Source organism: Phlebotomus papatasi, chromosome 2 (assembly GCF_024763615.1).
Source record: "Phlebotomus papatasi isolate M1 chromosome 2, Ppap_2.1, whole genome shotgun sequence".
NCBI classification, from domain to species: domain Eukaryota; kingdom Metazoa; phylum Arthropoda; class Insecta; order Diptera; family Psychodidae; genus Phlebotomus; species Phlebotomus papatasi.
The window spans coordinates 62488202-62515563 of record NC_077223.1 but is presented as its reverse complement, the minus strand read 5'-3'; the positions used below and the strand labels follow the sequence as shown (position 1 = coordinate 62515563).

At 33.8% G+C, this 27362-nt stretch overlaps 2 protein-coding genes across 2 annotated transcripts in view; one reads left to right on the top strand and one right to left on the bottom strand.

Annotated features, from left to right (window-relative positions):
* LOC129800277 (uncharacterized) overlaps nucleotides 1-25547 on the bottom strand; it is a 94806-nt gene extending 69259 nt beyond the window's left edge. Inside the window, exons 1-2 of the mRNA XM_055844553.1 lie at nucleotides 24901-25547; nucleotides 15698-16062 (exon numbers count right to left, since the gene is read on the bottom strand). Of these exons, the coding sequence (XP_055700528.1) occupies nucleotides 15698-15840 (143 nt within the window). The 5' untranslated portion in view covers nucleotides 15841-16062; nucleotides 24901-25547. The remainder of the gene's footprint in view (nucleotides 1-15697; nucleotides 16063-24900) is intronic.
* A 554-nt stretch (nucleotides 25548-26101) lies between these two features.
* LOC129800278 (nucleoside diphosphate kinase 6) lies at nucleotides 26102-26944 on the top strand. Its single transcript, XM_055844554.1, has 2 exons — nucleotides 26102-26677; nucleotides 26731-26944. Exons 1-2 carry the CDS (start codon nucleotides 26296-26298, stop codon nucleotides 26874-26876), a joined length of 528 nt encoding a protein of 175 aa, XP_055700529.1. The 5' UTR covers nucleotides 26102-26295; the 3' UTR covers nucleotides 26877-26944.
* The last annotated feature ends 418 nt before the right edge of the window (nucleotides 26945-27362 follow it).

Sequence of the window (27362 nt, the reverse complement as noted above, 5' to 3'; positions counted from 1 at the left end):
TTTCCCTTGCTTCTCTTTATTACAATTTCTTCAAATATTCAAATATGCATTAAAAAGATAAAAATGCATGTTAGAATAAACAAATTTAATTTAAAAATTTGAAATTAGAAAACACAAAAATAAAATATTACAAACTTCTACTAATTAATTATTGTAAAATGGAAATATAAAAACGTTTTTAAATTGTTTTCAATTCCAAAGTTGATCGTGAGAAAATTTTTCAATTTCAAATAGTAAAGTTTAGTTTTAAGTATTTAGTATCGAAACAATTTCTGAAAAAAAACTGAGGAAACTTATAAACTGTAGGTAATATTACAAGATCAAGCAGTACAGCAGGTAAAATTCACCGTTGATTTACTTCATTAGGGAGAAATGGGGCAACATTGGATTAGAGCTCCTTTGAAAGAAGGCTTTTTATTCCTTTTTCAAACGGAATTGGACCTTACCATGATCTAATTTGACTCTAAAAATCAATTGAAAAGCTTAATTACATTATTAAAACGCTCCGTTTTATCTAAAAACAGCAGAAAGAATCCGTAAAGGTTCCCCAATTTAAAAATGCCTCACTTTCCCCTATGCCACAGTTTGACTTAAATTTTTCCGAATATGTGCAGTCTTCTCAGCCCTTTCTTATGTCCTAGACACACTTACGACTTAAGCCGAGAGACGACTTAGTGGAAAATGATGGAAAGGTACTTTAACCATTACTTCTAATATAATTACGCTAAGCCGTCTCTCGGCTAATCCTCATTTCTGTCAAGACCCTTAAGGTCCAGTGGGATACCGGCATTCCAAAAATCAAATCATATTTTTTGACTACAGAAATTATTTTGTCTTCTAAATAATCAGAAAAAATGGTTTTTGTCTTTGGGACACCGGTGTCCTATTGGTTCTTAAAGGTCGAAGAACCTTAAACCTTTAAGCCTTAAAGGCTATGCTATGCCAGCTTATTTTCAATACTAATTACTAAGCGCTAATCTGTCTCTCTCATGTTCATACATTTAGTAAGTAGTTGGCTCTTACCCCTCTTACCTACTTAGAATAAAGACTTCGGTTGAGTTATTGTCAGGAACTTAGTAAGTTTTATTTATACAGGTTTCAGATCTAAGATTTGGCCATATGGCTTAAATTGCCTCATTTTTTTATCTGCCAAGATTTTTGGGAAAATTTTCAGAATTTGATATAAAAAGCAAGTGATCCATTTGATTTTGGAAAATCAATAAAATCAGTTATTATTTGAGATATTTAGATCTTCGGGATCTGGAATTAGGCAGAATCACATTGACAGTAAAATGCTCACCGTATTTCGTTAATTTACGCATTTTCATTGCAATTCTTATGCAAATTTTCCATTACCGTATTACCTTATCTCATACTCGGTGGCACCATGTGAAAACAATGTAAGAAAATTGAAGAAATCAAACGAAAATGCAATAAAGGGTAAGCAAAAAAACTGTACGATTAATTTCTCTTACAGTTTTTTTGCTCACCGTTTATCGCATTTTCGTTTTATTTCTTCGATTTTCTTATATTATTTTCACCTAGGGCCACCAAGTATGAAATAAGGCAATAAGGTAATAGAAAATTTGCGTAAGAATTGCAATGATTTAGTAAATTAACGAAATACGATGAGGCTACGGCGAGCATTTTATTGTCAAAGTGATTCTGCCCTTAACCTATAATCCAACGAACTGTTTAATACATACCGCCCCGACTTTTCACTCAGTCAGGAGTGACAAAAGTATGATTTTGCCACCCTTATGTTCGTAAGCTTTACTTCAATTCTACAACTTAAAGATGGTCTTTACCGATTAGACTTAGATCGACTCAGATCATCTTCAAATACTACAATTGAAGAAAAGCTTACGAACTACAGGGTGGGAAAGTGACCCCTGTGAATCAAAACCAGTAGTTGAATTTCACATTTGCATATCTCATAAAGGTCCACTACACTCCAGAAGTACTACGAGAATAACCTGAAAAGTAATTTAGTGCTGTCGTGTTTAGATAATTTTACAAGATAATATAGAAAAAGAAGTGTTTGTTTAGCACGTATTCCAATGAAGTAGGGTAAGATGGGGTAATTTAGAATCATGTATAATTTGGACCTTTGACATTTCCTAACAGTTTTAGGTGACAAAAGCAAAAAAGAACGAAGAAGTATTCTCGGATGTAAAGTCTTGCACTTCTTTGTGGTTTTCTTTTTCTTTTTGACCATCTGAAACAGTGAGGAAACCGCAAAATTCCAAAACGGACATGATTGCGAATTACCTCATCTTACTCTAAAAGTCGTTCTAGGTTTCTTTGTCTAGGGTCGGAGGAACGTCTGTTCGACAGGGAACCCCTATTGACACTTTTGTCAAAATATTGAAAATTTTTTAATGTATCTAGTAAAATATAAGTAATATAATGTTTTTTTCTATTATATACCTTTTACTATAAACAGAGATGTTCAAATTTCGTATCCCAAATGGTACAGAGTAGGGTGTCAATAGGTGCTGACACGAATTCTTAAAGTGTCAATAGACGTTCCTTTCACCCTATTACAGGAACCCTACCTAGAGGTTGAAGTAATGTCAGGAAGCACGTCGCAGTTGACTTATAGGATAAGAAATACTTTAAATAGATATAAGGAAATGTGGGAACCTAAAAAAAACGTATTTGACGATTTAGTCAATTAAGTTAAGCCATTAAGTTTAGTACAACAACAACAAGTGCGTACTGTTCCATAAGTCAATCACTTTCCCTCCAAATGCGTATATAGGATATCAAGTACAGTGTGAGAAAAAGTAGGACACTGTCAGACCGCTTAAAGAGTACGCTGGAGCCTAGTTCGCAAGGGCACTGTGTCATCCAAGGGGATGGCAACTGACTGTAGAGAAGGCTGGGATGTTGGGTGCTAAAGGAGTGATTAGTTGCTAGTGGTGGAGTTGTGAGTCACGGCATTTAGTGTAAAATCTCAAATCGTGCGCCTCAGCAGAGTGCATTGAACTACCAGCGAAAGTGATGGCAGCGCCAACGTTGCTATGTCAGTATGTCCCACTCGCACATCCATTCCTATTCCCTCGCTCTCGTATACACTTTTCGCCTAAAAGTTTGTGTTGTATATTTCTGGCTCCACCAGCCAAAGTGTGTGCGTTTTGTTGGAAGTTTTGCCTCGGTTATTTTTTATATTCATTTTCTTTCATTTGCTCGTTTTTTCCTCGCGCTCTCTCTCTCTCGTTAAACATTTTTCATGGTGTACCCAAACGAGTGGAGATTCTACGGTTGGAGGGGTTTGAAGAGGTCCGCGAAAGAGAGGGAAAGATATGGGAAAAAGGAAAGAAAATACCAGAGTCTATATAAAAGAATGTGTCTTATGTATTTAAAATCGTCGTCACTTTAATGTTTATAAGCTTCTTTACACACATTTACGAATTCATTGAACTTATAGACACAATTGTTACAATGGTGAATTCCATCTCTTGGGCATCTTCAATACTTACGCACATCCACACATACATTGCCCCAATCATGGACACTGGTACTCGAGGACCCATAAGGGCAAGGGGCACTAGGAATCTCTAGAGTTGCTCAAGACTTAAATCAAAACCGTTCGATCGCAACTCCTATGGTAATGTGTATACCGATAAGCGTAGTGCAAATCGTTTCAATAAAAATTTAAGTACTTTTCAAACTTAATAACACTAACATCAACCATGGTAATTGAATGTGCAAGTTGCACTTATGAAGCAATCTTCTGATTATTTTTAGACTTATTTGTTAAATTTCCTAATCTCTCATGTTACTTTTATTGCTCATTGGCACTAAAGTAGAAGAACACTATAATTCAACTTCTATGTATACGCAACAAAAGCAGAGAACGCACTTTTTTCCGCGTCTTTCCATAGTTCTATTGCCAATTCCTCGGAACCTCCACATATCTCCTTCTTAGTGCTCCACCAAGGGGTGGATAAGTGCCTTTCTTAGTGAAGCATGAGTGTTAAGATCTCTTTACAATGATGCTGATTCAACACACGAAGCTTGATCGGCTTACATTTACATTTAACATTACATTTAGGAACTCTAAAAAATTTCGACGGGAAACCCGGAAAATCTACTGAGATCTCTTTTTAACCTAAAAATACCTAAAGCGATCTCTTGAGAATCCATGGAGAACACTATCAGGAACTCAAAATAAACCCGGAAGATACTAAGGAATGTTTGAAAACTTATGGGGAATATTTGGGAGCATGTAGGATCCTACATAACTCTTGAGAGCTTCGTGGAACACTGGAAAACTCCTTTGTATCCACGGGGAACTTTTGGGAATGTATAAGGAATATTGGGGAACTCAAGAAAATCTAGGAAACACTTGGAAAACCATGAGGAATGCTTATGAAGTTCATCAGAATCACTTGGAAGCACGTATACGGAACGCCTAGTGTCTTATACACTACAGAACGCCAGTTCTGTAGTGCATAGGACCTAGTGTCTTATACACTCTTTTGATGTCACAATAAATACTTGATAACTCATAGAGCACACTTGAGAACTAATAAAAATCTACTATTTATTGTTACCTACCTACCAAATCAGAACTCGAAAAATACTTAAAGATTCGTAGTGAACTCTTGTGGCCCCAAAAAGAAAACTTGACGACCTATGCAGAAAACTTGGTCACCCATAGATTATTTTGGAAAACCACTTTGATTACATGGGCCACATGAGCTACATCAGTAATTAAAAACAATTAGTAGGAGGTTCCGTTATTTTTGTAAAACAAAAAAGATATCAATTTTCATTCCTCAAATTTATGATTGTTCATCAGCCTCGATCAATACAATGAAATATCCCTACAAAGTGGTAAGCTTTCGTAAATCAATATTTATCTCTCAGTCGATCGTCAGATGCAATATATCTCTTCAAAATGATCGGTTATACTGAACTCTGACAATACTTTCGGACTAGTTGACGACTAGCATCGGTATGATTAATGTTACCACTAGCTTCTTCCCTGAGTTTATTTGGAATTTACAGTGTAATCATAGATGTATCTTGATTTTTTACCGACCTCAGAAAGCATTCCTAATATTCGCAGTGACTTACTTCCTCCTGCAATTTTGTGATGGATCGCCGTTGGATAGTCGTTGAGAGAAACGATTGATTCTACGGGTATCCCTGCCGGATATGGCACTCGGTTTTACTGATAAATCCTAAGAGCTTTGTCGCTATGTCTTTTATAGATATAAGCAGGGGCATGACATTTCCTATGTTTCCCATATGTTTCTAGCGAGCCTAAATAACTTTTGAGTTTATTAGCTGTTTCCTGTCATTGTAGAATGAATTAGTAAAAAATACTAATACAAAATAAAAGCCAATATAATAATAAAGACGCAACCGAAAAGCCTAAATTGGTAACCTACGTAGTTTTGGAGATATCTCGTGAAATGTGTACGAAAACAGGAAAAAATTTACACTAAAACTGGTCGCATTTTTCAGAGCTAATGTCATCCCCCTGGATATAAGAGACAAGATCTGATAGTAAAATTATCTGAAATACAGTGTTAATCTCTGCATCAAAGATAAAAAGCGTCTTCATTTCTTCAAAATCACCGAAAAATCAAGATGGGCTCAACAACTCACCACGGTTGGTATAAATCTTCTGAAAAGATTGGCGATCTTCGGCGATCATCGTAAGATATCAGCCATCGACTTGAATTTTTAAGTCAATCTACATCCCCACAATCAGGTAAACTGCGACCATCACAGTTATCCACCCCTCATTCCCCAACCATTGGGGCTTACGATCAAGTGAAGAGGTACAGGAAAAAAAGTCGAGTGTACCAAAGAGGTGAGAGGCATATTACCAGAACAGAAAGCCATCCACACGGACGGCTTTTTCGAGAGGAATTTTTGCCTCGTACATTACCTCAAAAACGATTAAGGCGAAGTGCGAGGTGGAGAAAAAACCGAATGGTATTTGGTATTTTTTCCCTGGCTTGGCATAGGTTGGATTGGTGGCTAAAAAGAAGTGCTTTTCGCCTCTGCGTGCCGCAGGTGGGAGCATCAGACACACGCATTTTTTCTTTTAGTCTTACTCTCCCAACGTAGACCAGTGTTGGTTTGTGGTGAAAATATGCCCTGTCCGGTCTTCGGGCGATTGCCATCAAACCGAAAGTCTGCACAGACAACAGGTGTGGCAGAGGGAGAAAGAAACTTCCTCGTTAGGTGAAAAAAAAAACGCCAGTCGTCTCGTCTCAAATGCTTTTTCCCACTTTTGTCCCACTATTTTCCACCATGGTGCACTCCTTTCGCCGCAATGCGTGTCAAGCGAGGCGTTACGCTAAAGGGGAAGAATACTACCATTTTTCGCAGTGTCAATTCCAAGGGAATGAACTGGAGCGAGAGATTCTGTTCTTGGTCTCAATTGAAAAAGTCTTCCTATTCCTGTTTCAATATCTTGCGCACTCCAATAACATAATATATATTAACCGGATAAAAAAATCGAAACTTTAACTGATTAAACTTAAATATTTTTAAACTTATTTTTAAAAATAAATATTTAAGCAACTACTATATATTAAAATTCGAGAATACACATTAACACGAGTTCGTTTTATGAAACATGATAATAAGTAATTATATTAATGTAAGCGCAACGTCCCATAAAAGTACTAGTTCACTGATGGCGAATCTAAAAATCTGGGAACCAAAAGAAGATTCGAAACCGGAACACTTTCATAATAGGACTACCCCTCTCTATCAATTAACCATTGAGTAAGGACCTAAACAGGCTCAGGCTGGTCCTTGAGAATATTTGGACTGTAAAATTTGGCAGCAATGGATTAAGTTAAGGAAATTTATGCAAATAACCTGTAATCGATGATCATAAGGCTATAATCTAATTTAACCGTTAACTTAACATAAACTGTATGACGGTTTGGTATAAATCTTTACTGTCGAATTTTACAGGATAAATATTCTCGAAAATCAGCCTGAACCTATTTCGTCTTTAGATTAGAGAAAGATTAGGGTAATAAAAAAATCGAAAAAACATGTTAGAGCCTAAAACTAATTCAATTTATCTGCTGATAACGTAATTTTTGTCTGGTATTTGAAGGGTTGTCAATTATGTCTAAGGCTTTAGACCGAGAGACGGCTTAGTTAGCGGAAAACTAAAGGGGAACGTAATCTAATCATTATTTGGATTATAATTACTTTAAGCAGTTTCTCGGCATAAATCTTAGGGGTCGTAGGTGTCTCCAAATGTTTAAAGTTCGTGTTTTAATCATTTGGAATGAAAAGAGTGATAAAATACAATTAGAGAACACAAATATAACCGTGAATAAATAAAATTGTTCTAACCTGATTGGCTTCTATTGATTATGATCTATTGCCTTTTCTCTTTAGTGAGGTAGAAACAGGACTTCAGGGCTATACAAATTTAACGGATAGGTGATCAATATTGATTAAAAGTTTTCTATCCTGTGTTAATTTCTATCCTCACCAATTGTCATAAAATTTGGATGTTGCAATACCCAGAAGAATAAGGTTACGGATAAAAGTTGTCACGGAAGGATGTCGACTTTAAAGCAGATCTAGGAGAAAGGTGCCTGAAACATATTCAGGATCTGACCTGTGAACGTCTCAAAATCGACTTCGAGAACCATCTTTAAGTGAGAGATGATCCAGAGAGACATTCTCTTAAAAGGTGATGGTAAATACGAAAAACATACAATAAGAAACAGCCACTGTAATGGCCTCTACACATTAGAGAAAATTATGTCCATATTGGCTCCGTTCAGTAATAGCCTTTCGAAGAAACAAAAAGCCACTCCAAACCCAAGCCAAACCTATTCGAAAATCTACCGGAAGCCTAAATTACAAGTACAAAGTACGCCGCTTTAGCGCTGATAGTTCTGCCATTTCGAATTTCGATATTCTCAACACTTAAATCGTCAACAATGTCAGCAACAGTGTGCAAACTTTTGCTACAAAAAGTGATTTTTTGTGTAGGTTTATGGAATTTAAGGATTGCAGAACGTCTTAATTGCAATTTCATTCAAAGAAATGTCCTTTTGATGACCTTGCTTACTTTTGTGTAACTCCTCGGTTTAAATGTTCGAACTTCCAACGGGTTTGTAGGTAAGTTCTCTCTGACATACCTTCGAATCGGTAAAGGAAAAACCTCAACCGGAGAGTGCTCTCAAATCGGGAAGGTTATAACTAAACGAGAGGATTGAGGAGTTTTTCCTACACTGAGAGGGAAATCAGAAAAAGTTAAAATAACATTCCGGAAATGTTAATTTTACCCTGCAGTATTGATCCCAAATCGGTGTAAATATTACCCTTTTTAGGTGTATTGGAGGTTAAAATTACCCTTTTTCATGTTAATTTTACCCTTAAAAAGGTGTGAATAACGCTGTACAATTGTTACATTTTAAAACTTTCTTCTAATTGCAATTTTGACAACATTATTGTTCTTAGACAAATTCTAGCATCGACTCATGATTACGGTAGGCCACCCTTTTAGGTCCTGTCCGTTAAATCTCAATATTCTTCACGACTTTTTCCTTATGCCCTAAACACACTAACGACTTAGTGAGAAAAGCCGAGAGACGACTTAGTGGAAAATGAAGGAAATGTAGTTTAACCATTAATTCTAATATAATTACGCTAAGTCGTCTCTCGGCTAATCCTCAGGTCTGTTAAGGCCCTTACATTAACGAACTCTTCAGTTCTCCACATTTCAATGCCTTCAGCTTTTGGAGATCTTTTTGATGATGTTTTTGGAGATGATGTCCATCATCAAAAGTGTCAAATTTATCATCCAGCAATTTAATATGACGCACAATGTATGTAAGGTTTCGTAACAACACTTGTATTGTTGAACACCTTCAATTAGCGAAAATTTTCGCGAGTAGAAAAAAAGTGTCTCGAGGGAATGTACGAGTTCAGAGAGTGAGAAAGATGGTGATTGAATGAGAAAGAGTGAGATATTTTGCACTTGGTCGGCACACATTCATCTCCCCGAAAGCCCCATTAGTGCCTGAGTGAGATCTTTTATATAAGTTTTTTAAACTAATCCTATGAATATGACTTTGAACTTGAAAAAAATGTTATACAAATACAAATATTGTGTGTCAGAATCATTTAAGGTTTGTAGGTATGGGTTGAATGTTTTTGGTGTCAACTTCCGCCCAAAGTGGACTAGAGAACCGTCATCGTCATTCTTAAAGTAGGTATAATTATAGATATTTGGGTGTGTAAATTGATCCTCAAATGGTGAACGAGGAGACCGAATGACCCCATAAAACGGATTGCTTAGTAAAATCCTTGTATCTCATCTTCTCTCAAATTGGATTTCGATGAGGAATTTCTATGGTATTTCCTCTTGAACCAATCTTCCAGGGCACATAGATCGAACAAAACATTTTTATGGGTGTTTCTCATTCCCAAAAAAGGAAGTATGAGGCAAAGAACCTGCTTGCCACGTGAGACTCAAGAAAATTATTATATTTAGACAAAACGAGGCAAAGACTATGCGAAAGTCAGGAGATGATATAGACTCCATGGATTTCGCGAAATTCCTATTGATTACGCAACTCGATCAAATTCTTTGGCGATCGGTCCCATCTTCGTGCTATGCAAATTTTTCTTCTATATACATCAGAATGAATTATTATATAATTCAAACCCATTTCTGAGAAACTTTTTTGTTGTTGTTGTTGTGCCATTATCGTTTTTGGCACCTCACGACTGTGCTTTATTCGCCTGATAACAAAATTATCCAAACAAGCGATAAAACACCCTCGGAGAGAGACCAATTTGGGATACCAGCACATTCATCTTTCTGAATTTGTCCCTCTATGTAAATGCTATGTTGACAAAATTTATTATCTCTTCTGAAACAATAGGAAGTCTTTCGTTTTTGCACATAGCAAAATTGCTTTGTATATAGCCTATAACGCAATTCGATCGACATTCTAACGGAATATCGGTGGATGTGTCGTCGTTAAAACCGATAAAAATACAATCATTCTTGTTGAGAACCAACAATGGTATTCTAGGAAACATAATACAGAACAAATCGATCAGTTGTCGATCAAAAATCTGCGACATTTCTCGATTTTTGATATTTAAGGTGAAAGAAACACTTATTTTGACACTTTAAGAACTCGTGTTAGGACATATTGATACCCTACTCTGTACCATTTGGAATACGAAATTCGAACACTTATCCTTATCGAAAAACGCAGATTAATGAAAAAACGTTATTACTTACATTTTATTACACTAAGAAAAAAATGGGGGTGTAATTAACTTTCTTTCCTCATAATTTTAACACTCTTTAGGTGTAAAAATACATCAACAGTTAATTTTACGCCTTTTTAAGGGTAAAATTAACATGAAAAATGGTAATTTTAACCCCTAATACACCTAAAAAGCATAATATTTACATCGATTTTGTATCAATACTGCAGGCTAAAATAAACATTTCCGGAATGTTATTTTAACTTTTTCGGATTTCTCTCAGTGTAGATACATTAAATAAATTTCAACGTTTTGACAAAAGTGTCACTAGGTGTTCCCTGTCGAAGAGATGTTCCTTCGACCCTATTCGATTTTTATTTATACGAAAATAAAAAAAATAGGGTATGTCTATTAAATTTCGGCGTAGTTGCATGCAGGTTCATTTAACATTTCATTTTATTATTAGTTATATAATTCATCAATGAGTTTTATTTTAAAATTTTGAAATTGTACTATGCTTAACCTCTAAAATTCGGCGACATATTAAAAAAATAGTTTCATTATTATACGCTTTGTTTTGAACTGTTTGTTAATACGCTGTTGATTTTAGAAACAAAGTAAATACCTGACTTACGCCTTCAGCCGAGAGACGACTTAGTAGGAAACTAATGGAAATGTAGTCTAACCATTATTTTGAGTATAATTACATTAAGCCGTGACTCGGCTTAAGTCGTAAATGTGTGCAGCATACAACAATTTAAAACAGTCGAATATTTTATAATATAAAAAATTCTAACCTCCAAAAACAACTTCCGTAGGGGAGGGTGGGGCAGTTTAACGACGGGGCAGTTTCAATTTTTGCATATTCTTCTTATCTCTTTGAAAGGATTGAAATAAAACCTTTATGTTACTGAAGCTATAACTGAGACCCATGTTCATAAAAATAATTAATTTCGTAACGCTTCTAGTTTGAGTTCTGTAATTGATTTTATAAAACTGCAATAAAATGAAACTTTTTATAATGTCTTATTTTCAACAATTTCTGAACCATTGCACTTATCTATCGAAGTAACATAATTGTATTAATTTACTAGTGGTTTTATGATTATTATAAGGCATTTAGCGTTGAATGAATTCTAAGACGGTTCTGAAAATTTTGATTTGAGTTCCGAAAGTGCGTAAGGGGCAGTTTCAAGCAAGCACATGGAGAAGTTTCCTGTGTCCAATAATTTACTTTTTTAATCAAAATTAACTTAAAGCAATCACTGAGAACGTTTTGTAGCTGTTTTTTGTCGATAAAGTTCGAAATTTTGGGAAGTAGATTTTCTAAAAACTCATTAACAAAAAAATAAAAAAAACAGTCTTTCAATCATTTTAAGTGCTTAAAAACGCTAAAGTTAATTATTATAATATTTTTCAGAATGTTTTCAGCAAGATATTATAATTTTTTTGTAGTATTATGACAATTCAAGATTTTAAAATACTATTATAAAACTGTTATACTAAAAACGACATGTTCTAAGGCGACATATTGATCCATTTATGTTCCGAATTAGCTTAGAACTACAAAACACATTTCTTTCGTATAAAATATTAAAGAAAATTGCTCAATTAATGAGAAATAGGATTGAAAATTTGTGGCGATATTTTATTTTCACTGTATGATTAATAAGAGTTAAAATTCTGTTATAAAGTTCTTGCTCGATTATATTTTTATGTTTTAAAGTCCTAGAAGACTTTAGAATAGTAATTTTAATCAATTCTGATATCGCAAGTTTCATAGAAACACATTTTTTCTTTCTCAAAAATTGCCTCATTATTTATCTTGAAATTGCCCCACTACGGGGGACTTTCACGCATCCTGCCATTCAAATCAAATCATCTTCTCCACAATAGACCAATGAAGTTAAAGGATTATTGTTATTGTTTTTATTAACCAGAAACCCAACTGTAACTCACAGAATATATAAAGTTTTAATTCTGTTTATCATATTTTTCCAAAATGGTCTTAAAATCCATTTTGCAATTTAGGGGTGAAACTACCCCACCCTCCCCTACCCAAAACCCAATTGAAAGTCAAGATTCAAAGAATTGTGTTTTTGAAAAAATACACTATTATAGAAGAAATACAAAAAAATAATCCTATTAAACTTCATTTTTATTTTTTGGGATCTATTTTAAAACATAAGGTTAAGTTGGACGTAATTGTTATTAAAATTTGGATTTAAAAAATTCTGAATATTCCAACGATTTTGGGTCTTTCTACTTTTGTAAATTTATGACATGCAATTTTAACTAAAAGACTATTTTATGTACTTGAAAATTCCTGTTTTATTTAGTATATCGCTCTGAGGTTGTATTCACCCATCATTGAAAACGTTAATCAGGCGATTGTCGGATGGGAGAATTCAACTCTGATTAAAATAAAAGAAAACAAAGATTTCTCTCAGTCGACGATCGGATTAACGTTTTGGGAAATTTCCACATCGGTCCTTTACCTTATTCTTCGTAACTTTTTTCTAAATAGTTCTTTGAAATTAACATACTTTAGAATAAAAAATATTTTATTATACATTATTTTTGAGATTAAATATTTAAATTAAATCTTTAATCTGTCCAGCAAATGAGTCTTTAGTAAAAATTCTTTTTGCCTGAACTGCCCTACGGTCCCCTACGAACATTTAAAGAACAGCTTTGACTCGTAAATTTCCCTATGTATTTTTTTCTGGAAATTTGGTCAGTATACAGCCTCTCATAGCTTTCCTAAGTGATTTTAAATTGCAAACTGTGGCCAAAAACCTTCCCTTTGTGTGCTGCTTTTTAATGATCTCTTTTTGGTTGGGTACACCACGAAAAAATTTGCGGTATAGAAATCCCAAAAATAAGCCACAAGAGTGTTGCAGAAAAATTGCAAGAAGTCATAAAGGAGGATGTTGGTACAAAAAGAGTCGAGTTGGAGCTTTGAGCAAAAATCTCGATGGGGGGACGAACAAAGAGAAAGAGCAAGAGATCCAAAGGGGGAAGCATTTTATGAGCATTTGCAAAACAGAAAATGTGTAACAAGTTGAAAGAGTCTGATGGGATTTTTGATGGTTCTGTGACTGCTGCCTTCGCCTCTTTGGATAAATTCTTTTATTGTTAGCCCAAGTTCTCTCGACACTCCAACCAATGTATTTAATAAATGTTTGCCGTACGACTTTTGCTATATCTTTTTGCTTTGGATGGATTTTCTGTGCTGGAGAACATCAACTGGCTTTGGTCTCTTGGGCCCTGTAACATTCGCCGTTTCGCGGTGGCATTCCAAATCCCGCACAATGTGCACCAAAAGCAACAAACACCTGCCATTGACTGTTGCACTTTATATAAATATACGATTTTTATTTGTCTGAAAGACTCTTGGCTTCTTTTTTTTTATTGCTCGCCTTTTCCACCTCGCCACAATCTTCTTGGCCAAATCCACTCACCACACAACTTCCACGTAATTATTTGCAGTGGACTTCTTTTTATTCTTTGACTCAATGGAGCCTTCCAGAGAAAACAGCTGGCGCTCATATCACAAATTCAATTATTCCCTCTTTCAACTCTTTTTTTTTTATCGGATACACGAGGGGAAATATTTCTTTTTTTTTATCGAAGGTGCTGAATGATATCAATGAAATTCAATGTCAGAACTTCCATTTCCCTCAAAATTTTCGTGTGACTCTTTTTCTTTCGACTACCGAAAATCAATAAAACTTGCGCAACTACCTTTATCGCACTTAATGTTTGAATGATAAGATGGTTGACCTTAAAATGCCGCAAGACTGTTCATGAGGGTCATACAAATCGTGATTGTCGCACTTGTCAAGGACCGTCTTATAGTCCAATAAGAGTGTCTTCTTAGTCGTTGGATGCACATGATTTTGAAGGAATTTTTGTAGACATTTCCAAAAAATCTGGCTGCTTTCAATTTTAATCTCTGAATTATAAGCTATAATATCTTCGTATTGAGATTGATTAATTTCGATATTTTTTATATTTGAAAAATTATCCTTTTGCCTTTGAATGCTAAAATCTTAATACGATTTCATGATTCCGTTACTAAGTTCCGTGTTTCAGGTTTTAGAACAGTTTGAGAAATTTTTCCGTTTAAACGAGAAAAACTTCCTTTTACATGAAATATGTATATTAAATAAATATATTGCAAGAAAGTAATAGTTTGTAGTAAGATCAATCAAAACGTTGCAACCTGGATGGCTTGCTTTTTGGAGGGAAATAAAACAATTTAGCTTTCGGCTCTTATTCTGCGCACCATGATGCATTATAAGCAATAATGCTATAACCAGTAAAAGATATATAGCCACCAATGATGCAATAATGCCTTAATTCCATCAATAAAAAAAAACGGATTTTCGGTTAAACTTGCCCAAAAATTGCGGATAATTCACTATCTTTGTCGTCGAAGTGACTAGACCAAAAACATCTCCATCATATTTTCATCTCAAAGAGATAAATTGTCTCAAAAAATGTAAATACCCCTTCACTCGAATATTCAAAAATGCTCAATTTTATCCTGACATACCATAAATAATCTTTCTTGAAAGAAAATATCGCAACCAAATAGATTCTGCCCGATAATTTTTTGTGTCCCCAACTGCAGTCAAGTTATTTTAAATTATCCAAGAGCATAACTCTCTGCTGTCTGTGCGTCTTTCTTTTTCGAGAAATAATTGTGGAATATCTCACGCGATCGTGTTGATCAGTTCGGAAGTGTCCAGTTCTTAAGCAAAAAAAAGCTCTTAAAAAAGCTCAATAGTATGGAGTTGGATGGATATGGTGCGAAGCAGGTTGTGGCGGCTTTTTTTGAGTGGTTTACCTTGCTATTTTTGTCACAAAAATGCACTAGTATTGAGTTCATGCACCATTCAATCGAGGCCTTGAGACAAATTTTCATCCCCAATTCAGTTCCTGTTTTGCGATCGGCAAAATCGCATTCACAGAGTGATAAACTAAAAGAAGTTATCGATTTAGAGGCATTTCCGGATAAATCTTCTGCAAATTGCAAGTGATCATTTCTTTAGTTAACGACCATTTTTTTTTAAGTATGTTACCAGCCTTTCAAAATTTATCAACGACGTAGCTATGATCGTTGTGACCTTTTCAAGGACTTCCTTAAAATTATTCACATACATTCGTACGTGAAATACATTTAATTTCACGTCAGTTAAAGTGGCAGAGATCAGTCCAATTTAATGAGCCATTAACTGTGCACCACACGACAATTATTTCAGAAAAGTCCCCCGAAAATTTTGCCATTGCAGCACCAAATACCACAATCATCGAATGCATCGAGATTGAGGTGTACAGACGAATATAGGAATAAAACGAGATTCTTGTGGATCTCCTTGGGCATTTCCGGATTGCACGATCAACATTTTTGCAGGGGGATTTCTATTGATAATAAAAAGTTTGGTGTACTCACCGTGACTCATCAGGAGGCGTCTTCCCCATGCCAGCTGATGGCGGCGCAGGATCACTCTTTCTGTTGCCAGCACGCTTCTCGTCTTTCGGCAGTCGTAGATAGTCCTGTTCACCGAGGAGAAACAGATCCTTGGATATGATCATTGCATCAGAAGCCCCCCACCACGATCTCTAAGTGTCTCAATTTGGAAATTCCAAGTCTCTTGGGGCAAAAGGTCACTTTTAGGGGAGTCTCAATCTCACGAACACTTGTTTATTTCTCGATTACTAAATTTCTTTTAGAATCTTTTTATCTCACGTCCTTAGAGAATCAAAAACTAAGACAGGGATTTGTTTTACTGAACACAAAAATGTTGCAAGAAGTTCCTGCGAATGAAAAGAGAAAAACAAATTATTTTAAAAATTATTAGTATCTTAATTGAGGCGCTCAGAGCAAAAAAACTCTAAGTCGTATGCATTTATTAAAATAGCGTTTTTTTTCTTGCTCTGAGCTCCTCAATTATAATTCAATAAATAGTAGTTGATTAATTAGAATGAAGCCAGGATTTTAGATTTTTAAATGTTTCTTTCTCTCAATTTAGTGTCCTTTTCGAAAAGGTTTCAATTGGTAACACAAAGTAAAAAGTTTATCTTAGATTTATATTTCTGTGTTCTAAATGTTTTGATGAGTTATTTATGTAACTATCTATTTGAGTAAGAGATTTACTTAAAATATTTATAAAAGTTTAATTTTTTTTTCAATTAAATATTAAAATATTTCTTAAAAACTTAGGTATTTCTTTGTTTATTTAACTATATTAATTAAAATTATTTTTTTAAAGAATAAAGGAATCACAAAGAAAATATTTAATTAAATATTTAATAGAATTTCAAATTTGATTTCACTATAAAATCAAAAACGATCGCTGTGTTTATCATCAAGCTGCTTCAAGTAATAAATTAAGGATTTTTATTACTTTTACCTTCAAAATTATAAATCGTATAATTATTTAAGATACTTAATTCTAAGACAATCGTAACATCAAAAATAAATTTAAGAAATAAAAAATAATTTGCTATTATTTTCTAATTTATTTGGCTGTTAACTTGTTTATAAACTTTAGTTAATTCGAACTCAAAGCTTTAAAAAAATACTCAGGCTTCTTATGAAAGAAATTTTAAAATTTCTTCACAAATAAGTTTAAAATTTATAGAATATTTAGAAATTATCTGTATGGAGAACAATTGAAAGTTTTGAAAAGTAATATAATATTTCATAGTTTTAAAACTTCTTTTTGTATTCCAAAAGGTACTTTTAGCATTATAAAAATCTGGGAATGTAGCTCTAATCATACTGTATTCAGCTTCAAATATTTAAATGATATTTTGCAAATTAGTAATAAAAGTTCAGCTTTCTTAAGGTTATAAAATGAAGGAAAAATCAGATTCACAGACACAAATTTTCATATACAAATATATAAGTAGGGGAAGACTTCAGGCTTCGCACAAACTCTGGCTTCGAACACTTCATATATTTCCTGAAAAAAATAGGTAAGCTTCATTAAAAGAATGTGAGATAAATATGAAGTTTTCGAAGAGAGGAAAGTACTCTGCCTTCGAACGTTCATGCCTTCGAATAATGTAAATTTTCTTTTATTTTTCCTAAAAGACTTACACATAATTATCACGTAATTATCAATAATTGATGATAAGCTAACTAATATTTAATAAAAATGTGTCAGTCTCTTAGGAAAAACAAAAGAAAATTTATATTATCCGAAGATATGAACGTTCGAAGGAAGAGTGCTTTCCCTTATGTACAAAGCCTGAAGGTCTTCCTTAATATTTTACTCAAAAGCAAGTATTTTTGAACGATTTCTACTGCATGGCCCTTAAAGGAAATTTTAAAAATTGAAAATATTTTGCATTTTAAAAATGATGCACGTATTACTACTTCGAAAATATTATAAACTAGAAATGTTAAAGTACCCGACTAATGTATTAAGTGCTCATTAAGTACGTAATGAATACTTAACTTAATTCAATATCTTAATTTAGAATTTAATTTTAATTTAATTGTAGAGAACAACGAACTACTTATAAATTACATAAAAATGAGATGATTTCAGTAACGCCAAGTATATAATATTTCTTATTTATTTATTTATTTATTTATTTATTTATTTATTTAGTTTAAATATTTTAATATTGTCTTTTTATCTCTTACGATTTTTACTCTTGCAATTGAGTACTAAACTATATATTGCGTTTGGTACTTAATATAACCTATTTATTAATTACGAACAATCTTCCACGGTTTTGAAATTAGACGATAGACAGATCAGAAAATATTTTAATGACCCGTCTATAGAATTTTTATGCTACGACAAAAGGTTTATGTTAATGTGTATTCAACGGTAACCTTTCCTTTTTGTTTTATGATAAATAGATGTTTCGTTTATGTAAATCCAATGGATGAAGATGATTTTCTCAGTGTAGCTTTTGCATTGATTTTAGAAGTTTCTCTCTTGGGTCGTTTATTCTTTAACCATTTTGGCACGTCGAATTGATCTCTTCGGTACTTCCTGGAGAATTTAGATCATTTCCATACAGACGGTTCGGTCACCACGAAAACCCAAGCCGATACTTGAGAATCTGACCTAAAAAGGAGCATTTAAGTGATTTTTTGCACTCGAAGCGCTCTTTTTTTCTCTTTCGTTTCACGGGGCCACTTTTTACACTAGTAGTATGTACCTCCAGCCACTTTTGTGTCTCTTGTGGACGCTGCCAGAGAAATATCTTCCGTGTGTTACATGAAATTACCATTTAAGAAGTGCGGTGAGGTGGGCAATGGCTTGAGAGAGATGTTGGAGGAATGAGTGAAGGAAATAAAAAGAGTCACACTTGAAAAAGAATGAATAACAATGAGAGGAGACAATGTTAGTTGGACGGAACCGAAATACAAAATTAATATTTATAAATTGTTAATTTTATGTCTCAGCATCGTGGCCGAAAATAGCGATCGGAATAATTCGAAAGAGAGGCACTCTGTGAGCAGTATGCGTATTTGAAATAAAATAAAAATAAAAGAAAGAAAAAAAACGTGAAATAAAGAAGAGAGAAAAAAGAAAGCAAAGGATGGAAGAGAATATATGTATATAATATAAAAAAAAAATTTATATTCCAAAAACTCTATTTCGGGTCCCCAAACCCGAAAAAGTGCGCGCAACGCTCTTGTAACGGTTAAAGCGCGCGATCATCTGCGCGCTGAATGGGGCGCTCCAATGTGTGCAAAAATTACGTATTAAAAATGCGTGTGGCTCATTTATGTTGCCTGAGAATTTGATGATCGTCTTCACGGGCACTTTTTTGTGCCTCTTCCCTCTTGTTCCATCATTAATTTCAACGTGCGAACTGAGAACATCTCTCATTGGACGATGGAGAAATGATCTTTCTAAGCTCACCATCCGGAATCTCCTTCAAAAAGTCGATAAACGCGCGAGCCACTCACCTCTTTCTCACGCACATTCACGCACCATGGCAATTATTTCAGATTTCGGCACTTTATTTCACTACTTTTTTTGGGGTTAATTGAATCCCGCACCATCACAGATCCCCAACATCATTTTTTGGGACTTTAGCGTTCCGGCTTTTTTGCATGTTGTGCGCCACTTCTATTCAAGACTGTCTGTGAATTCTACTTAATTCGTCTTTTGGGCCTGAAATTTGCGCCATTTGAGAACGGAAAGCTCCAGCTTGCGAATTCTTCGACACGATCCATCCAAGAATTATTGGGTGAAAATCAATTTTTCACCATTTCAATGGGCCCCATCATCTCTGATACATTCTCTCCATCCCAGCGGCTATTGATGAATTTTCTACGCCAGAATTTAGCACAGAAATTTACTGATGGATGGCAATCAGAAATCTAATCGGGATCACTTTTTCAGACAAATCAAGAGGTATCGATTTTGAATGTTATTTTATTTTGGTTTATCTTATACTCGTTAACTGATAAAAAGAGATTATTTTATGTATACATATGTAAAGACTTACAGAAAGGTGTTGTAATCAATATAATGTTTCGAATAAAGAAAATCTTTGTCTTTCTGCGATATACAATTTGAGGTTAAATGTGAGGTTATATTGAGCCTAACCTAAGAAAAACTTACAGTGAGTGTCAAAATAAATTACAAATTTAAATTTATCTCTTTTAGTATCAACTGATTGACTAGAGCTTTGTGAATGTACAAGGTCCAGCCAATAAAGGAACGCTTTGCAACTAAACTATCTAAGGGATCATCATTATCATCATCATTTTGAACCGGTTATCCCTATTTGGGTCGCTGGCCCATACATAAGATGCTCGCAGTCAATCCAAAGGCGATCCAAAACAAGATCCTGAATTTGATTCAACTACCTTGTCCTGGGCCTGCTTTGAGGTCGAAACCCGTCCGCAATGGCTTGCATAGCTTACTCCTTTAAGGACGAGTGGGACACCAGTATCCCAAAACCGAAAATATTTTTTCTGACTATTTAGAGGACAAAATAACTTCCTATAGTCAAAAAATTGTTTTGGTTTTGGGACACCGGTGTTTTACTCGTCTTTACTAAATTTTCATTTTTAATTTTTTGGCGAAATGTCCTTTCAGACAGAAATCAGAAGAAGAATTTATTAATTTGAAATAAGATCTTAAAACCAAAATGTTTCTAAGATGAAGAATTATGAAGTAAAAACGGAAAATCTATGCTTAAATTTTGGTTTGAAATCCGAATAAACAAAATTTCACTTTAAGTTAAGTAGGGGACAATAGGGTAGTTTGTAGTATTACTTTGGAAAATAAACATTTTTAAGACGAAAATAATTTATTTAGCGTAGGGTGAAATGAACACCTATTGACATTTTAAGAACTCGTGTCAGCACCTATTGAGCTATTGAAAAACGTAGATTAATGAAAAAACGCCATATTACTTACATTTTATTAGATACATTAAATAAATTTCAACATTTTCACAAAAGTGTCAATAGGGGTTCCCTGTTGAAGAGGTGTTCATTCGACCCTAATTGTTCTGTATATTTTCGGATAGTTAATACTCAAGAGAAACTAATATGAGCTTACGACCTAAAGCATAGCCATATTGGTCAACTGTTATAATTTCTTATCGGTCAAGATTTTTTGGAAAAATTTAACTTAGGATTGGGTTAGTAAAGGCAAATGATCTATTAGATTCTGAAAAACCACTAAAATTGATTGCTTCGGGAATTGGACTAAACCTCTAGCAATGTTGCAATGTAAAATAGGTAGTAGGTGAAATTGTTAAGAATCTCACCTAAGGGCCTTGACAGACCCGAGGATTAGTCGAGAGACGGCTTAGCGTAATTATATTAGAACTAATGGTCAAACTACATTTCCATCATTTTCCACTAAGTTGTCTCTCGGCTAGTTAGTCGTAAGTGTGTCTAGGGCATAAAACGCATATTTTATTAGTATGTTATAAGGTTATCCTGCAGTACCGAATTACAACCCTAGCGCTATTATTTTTAGTTCATTATTTTTTACAGTATTTCATGTGAAAAATTTTGTATAAAAAAATTATTTATTTGCGCTAAAACTGGTCTAAATTGCATATTATTAAAAAGAGGAGACATTTTAGTAGATTTTTGCGTACACATACTTTACATAAGTAACCCTATAAAAGATAGGTCTACCTCTTGGAATATAGTTTTGATTGATACTATAGTGAAGCTTTACTAAATAAGTTGATACATCTTATGTTGATCAAATTGTTAAAAATCTTTCTTTGTAATGAATTTTACTTCTTATGCCATGATGACCCACGGTCACTTACGAATACGATTTTGAGATAAAATAATCAGAACACAGCCAGCCTATAAACAGGAAGCATCGTTTTATAATTACATTTCAGCGAAAAAAGTCTTTTTTTTCACTAAAAAGCAACGTTGTGAGAGGCAAAAAGATTTTTTTGGTCTCTAACAACACTAGTACTTTAAGGAGGCATGCATGATGGATATATTGACAATTATTGTCTTAGACAATGTTCAGACTAGAGGTTTAGCCTAGTTTCCAAAAGTCTCACAATCCTAAATAGCAACCAATTTAATTTGTTCCTCTGATTCAAATAGATTAATTCTCCTTAGTCCATTTCTAAGTCAAAATTTTTCAAAAATTTTCGACTGATAAGAATCTAGAGAAGCTAAGCCTTATGGCTGAGCCATAAGTCTGAAGCCCGTATTATAGGACCAAGTCATTTTTTAGTGCCTAATGGCATCTACACACTAGTAGAAATTTCTTTAAAAAAATGTCTTTTTAAAGAAAATTTCCCCTATCCTTGTAAGCAGAAACGTCAGAATTTTTTAAAAAGGTAATTTTTGACGAAAATTGTTTCTAGTATGTAAACACCATAAGATCCATCGTCTTGAAGACTTTAATTTTTTTCTTTATTTTTGTTATTTTTTGTTTAATTTTGTCCATTAAATACTTTCTTCTTGGTATTTCAGGTAAAATTAATGAAGATTCTTATAAAATGGTACTTAATTTATTATAATTACAGTTAAAAATAAAATTATTTAAATGTATTAATCTTAAATTAGCAAATATAAATACCTCAGTAAATTTATAGAGTTAAAATATACTTATTTTCAGCCTAACGGTGTCTACACATTAAAAGCAATTTTAGTCGAAAATGGCCCTTTTTAAAAAATTCTGCAGTTTCTAGGCGTCTACACATTGGGAGCAATTTTTGTCAAAAATTGCATTTTTGACAAAATTTTGACGTTTCCACCTACATCAATGCAAACAATTTCCTTTAAAAAATCAGTTTTTGACAAAAATTTTTTCCAATGTGCAGAGGTCTTAAGGATATAGGATTTTTTTTTAAAAAGGCATTTTTTAAAGAAATTTCTATTAGTGTGTAGAGTCCATAAAAGAAAGAATTCAATGACAATTCTAAGAATATTAAGACAAAGGGCTAAAGGCCTCTATAAATTGGGAGCGATTTTTGCCAAAAAATGCATTTCTGACAAAATTTTGACAATTTTATCTACAGCAGTACAGATTTCTTTCAAAACAGCAATTTTTGACGAAAATTGCTCCCAATATGTAGAGGCCTTAAAAAATCAAAATGTCGATTTTCTGGTTTGGTATGACAGGACATTATGTTTTACGTATAATTTTTTTTTTGAAAATTCTTTTTTGTTGAGTTTCTTTAAGAATTATGGGGTGGAATTATACCTATTTCCATCACTGTATAACGTCCTACATAGAGATTTCTAGAAGAATTGGAATTTCTTTCCTATACAGTAAAACATATTTCGTAAAATCTTTCGTAAATGTTTGTGAATTCTTCCTATTGGTGATATACGAAATGCTAAAAAAATGTTGTACTTTTTCACAAACATTATTTGTAACATGATCACTTGACGAGCATTGTTTGTTCTTTTACCAATATTTATTTGTACATTTTTTGTCTGGCAACAGTTTTCGAACAAATGACAAAATTTTTCGAATATTTTTTTGTGTACATTTACGGACAAATGTTTATAAATGAATAAAAAATGCTCGTCAAGTGATCATGTAACGAACTTTGTTTTTGGAAAAAGCATTAACTTCTAAATAGGAACTTTTTAGTGGGTTATAAGTATAATTTATGAGTATTTCGTGAGTCCCTTATAGGTATTCACGAACATTTACAAACAATTATATTTCGTAACAATTATACTATCGAATCGACAGTATCGATAAATCTGTACAGTAGACTCTCGCTCAATCGGTTTTTTCTCAATCGGGCGACAAATTTTGTTGACAATTTTCATGTTTAATTATGAAGCTAATTCGATCAAATTCACTGTAGTTCTTCCTATTTTATCGAGATTCTTTATAATTGAGCACTTTTTGTGAAATTTACAAAGGCTTGGACGCTCAATTCTATCGCTAAACCGGATAACATTTCGCCCCATATTCCCGATTGAGAGAGAGTCTACTATATATCAGATTTAGTGAATGATGAATTTTTAAACATTATGAGATTATTTATTGTATCATTTTTAAAAGTTGAGTCCGTGCATAAATATTGATTAACTACAAAAAGTGCATTTAATATCATTTCAATTTTTCAGAATTGATAGTCGATAGGTCGATACTATCGTAAAGAAGTTATCATGTCACCGCAGGATATTTATTTTTACCGAACAGTTCCTTGTGCAGCGCTTTATTTTTATCAGAATTGTACTTCATGAACTTATCTATGAAATAAGTTCATGGTGAGTTTTTTTCCGGAGATATTTAGGTTAGATTAGGTTAGAATCTAACCTATAATTTTATTCTCATGCGTACTATTATTTTTCCAATAAAAATTCCATAGACATTCGGTAGTAGATTAATAAATATTGTAATTATCTCCCTTCAAAATCATCTCCAAATCACATGATTGATTTACTTAAATATTTGACTACGACAAAGTTCCTTTTGGTTTTTGTATTTGAAGAAAAATATTTGATATGTCTTATCAAAATGAGAAAAGAAAAAATTCTAGGTCATCGAGTCATTGGCCGATGTCTGTGGGACAACTACCCATCGTCCTTCAGACATTCTGCCGAATCCTCCGGTGGATGGGTGATTGGACAATTGCGGGCATGTTAGCAAACTGGCAGAAATATGGAATTAATGGCAACAAAACCACTTTAAGCAGCGCACTAAGTTAGTCAGTCACTGAAACACGATGTTGTGCACCGTTTCACGCAACAGAAAGAAAAGTTGTTACGGAGCTTTTTTTTGTGTATGATCAACTGGTGGATCATTATATGTATGCTCTTGCTTCTCTCTTCTTCAATCTCTTTTACCACCTTTTTAATGAGACATCATCCTTTGGTGTCGTTTTATCATTAAAAATAGCTTGTTTTTCCTCCTCAAATTAATTAGCACAAGTATAGACAATTTTTCCACAAGAAAAGCCACTTGTATCTGAGGAAAGTTGAGAAAACTGAGGAAAAAAGATTGTTGATGTTATGAGAAAATCGTCACATTGTGATTGCAAGTCTCTTGTATTTGTGTGCGTTTTTCTTCACCTAAATTAGAAATTTTGTGGAGGAAATTTTTGCTTCCATCGCAAGAGAAACTCAAGACAACCCAGACACGAGTTTTCAGTATAGAGAAATTAGCACGATGAAAAATTACTGTTAGTGCTAAAAAAAAAAATCAAACTCACATTTGCTGAAGAAATCGACAAGACTGCTTGAAGAAAATCTCTTGGCGACAATCTTCAGGAAAAGTTGACGAAATTTCTTCTTCAAACTATCTCACTTTTTTATTCACAACTCTCTAAATGTCTTCTATTTATTTATTTTTTTTTTTTGTTAAATTTTCCTCCAAAATATTCATATAATAAATAAAGAAATGGATAACAGCAAATTGTGCAGGATTTTTCTTTCACTTCACCACAAAATGCGCGAAGGAATGACTTTCCACTCACTTTTCCATTTGGATTCCTCAATAAACAACAGCAAAATCATTCACCCGAATTTTTTTCCAAACACAATTTTCTTCGGTTTTCATTCAAAAATTTTCACCACCTTCGCCAAATCCCTCTTTTATTATTTTTTTTTTGTTTTCAAAATTCGCGCGCACAACGAAAATCACTTTTTTTTTGACAGGAAAAGATGACGTTTGGTAATGAAAATATAAAAATCAAATGCACGAAAAAAAATGGTAGAAAAATTCTGTGTGACGTGTGTTGAAAAGGAGAAAAATAATGAAATTTGTATAAAAAAAAATAATGAGAAATGTAACAGAAGGAAATTGAGCGGCACACGCGGCTAACCTCTCTGAGTTAAAGCTTCCAACTGATATTTCCTCAAATATTTTATTTTGTTTAAATCTCTCGTGCGCGAGTTTCTCTCACTCTCTTGTATGCGAGAGAGATAGCAATAGCCGAGAGAATATTTTCAAAGTTAGCAAAGGTGTGAAAGAGCAGGCGAAACTAGATGCAACATTTTAACTTGCGCATGAGAGTTTTTTTTTCATGGAGGAACTGTCAAAAGTCCCCACTTTTCCTTCACTTTCTTCTTCTTACTTTCGTCTTTGTCATCTTGCCGTCTCTTTCTGGCCCATCCCCACTTTATGCGTGAGGAAAAGAGAGAAAATGATGTGCAGCTATACCTTTCTCACTTTCTCATGCACTTTTGGGGATACTTTTTTCTCTAAAATATCACAAGTGCATTCACTCTTTGTATTTTCAAAACACTTCTTTTCACCATTTTTTTATTGCTTTTGTTTTAGGTTAAATACCTTTCTTTTCTAAAGTGGCCTATATAAATCTACTCATTAATTGCCTTCTTGTAATCACATATTCTAATTTCTCTTTGCTGTTAATCATCGTGATTTGAAAATTAAAAAAAAAGTTGTACTTCCTTAATTTTCAATTACTTTCTCTTATCATAACTTTAATTAACCGTTATAATTCAAAATCCCAATATAACCCCCTAAGTCCGTTCTCAACTGTCATGAAAGTGCTCGAAGATTGTGTTAAAATCAGCTGTTAGTGCAACATAACCTCAAAAAACTCCAGTAGTGCATTTTCCGCAAGTTTTCACGATGCCTCAGGATGACCAAGATTGTTCCATTGGAGCTAACTCTGGCCATAATCAAGCCCCACGTTATTAAAAATAATTTCGCACTTAAACAAATACGGGAAATCATTTTAAAGAATGACTTCCAGATCGTCAGAAACAACAGAATTTCTATTACCAGGAAATCTGCCGAAGATTTCTACGCTGAACATTCCAGGAAGTTCTTCTACCAGCGTCTGGTGACTTTTATGAGCAGTGGACCATCAGATGTATACATCCTAACCAGAGAAGAAGCCATAGTGAAATGGAGGGAACTCTTGGGGCCAACTAAAGTCTACAAAACCATCATATCTCATCCTGAGAGCATTAGAGGAAGATTTGGTATCTCAGACACTAGGAATGCAGCTCATGGATCAGGTGAAACAAGACCACCACTTAACTTAACAACTAATTAAAAATATTTTTTTCAGATTCTCCAGAAACAGCCGAAAAGGAGATTAAGTTCTTCTTCCCGGATTTTGACATAAAGAGGTGGTTCCAAGACGATGAAGTTCAGTTTAGAATTAGGAAAACCGTGTTCAATGATGAAAAGTTTCTCCATGAAATAAGTAGTTAGGGTAGTTAGCTAGGATTGACTACAAATGAATTGTTTTTGTTAACTAATAAAAGCTGCTGAAAATACAATTGGGTGTACTGATCACTATACTACCGAGGAAATACCCATTAAATACTCTATTTAGTTACTAAAAAGGTTGACGAAATAGAGAGAACTTCGCGGAATGTAAACGATAAAAAGACACGGATTGACCTTACTGCTTTTCATTCCTTTACTTTCCTTACAACGTTTCGGAGGCCTGCTTCCTCCTTCCTCAGGTCTACAAAACATTTAACAATTACGGATCTTAAATTATTCTAACAAAATTAATTCTTACATGGAAATTATTGGGGGGAAAATTGTTTGGCAGGAATCCTCTTACAGTGGGCACTGGGACTTCGCGGAATGCTTAAGCGTGATACCTACAAAATATGTTTACGTTAACGCCTAAATCTTCATTACGATTGTAACACAACCTACCAAAACCTGTCAAATTGGTCGGTTTAA

Coding starts and splice junctions, on each gene's coding strand:
- LOC129800278 (XM_055844554.1), top strand. CDS start 26,296: ATGACCAAGATTGTTCCATTGGAGCTAACTCTGGCCATAATCAAGCCC. Junction 26,678..26,730: donor GAATGCAGCTCATGGATCAG/GTGAAACAAGAC, acceptor TATTTTTTTCAG/ATTCTCCAGAAACAGCCGAA.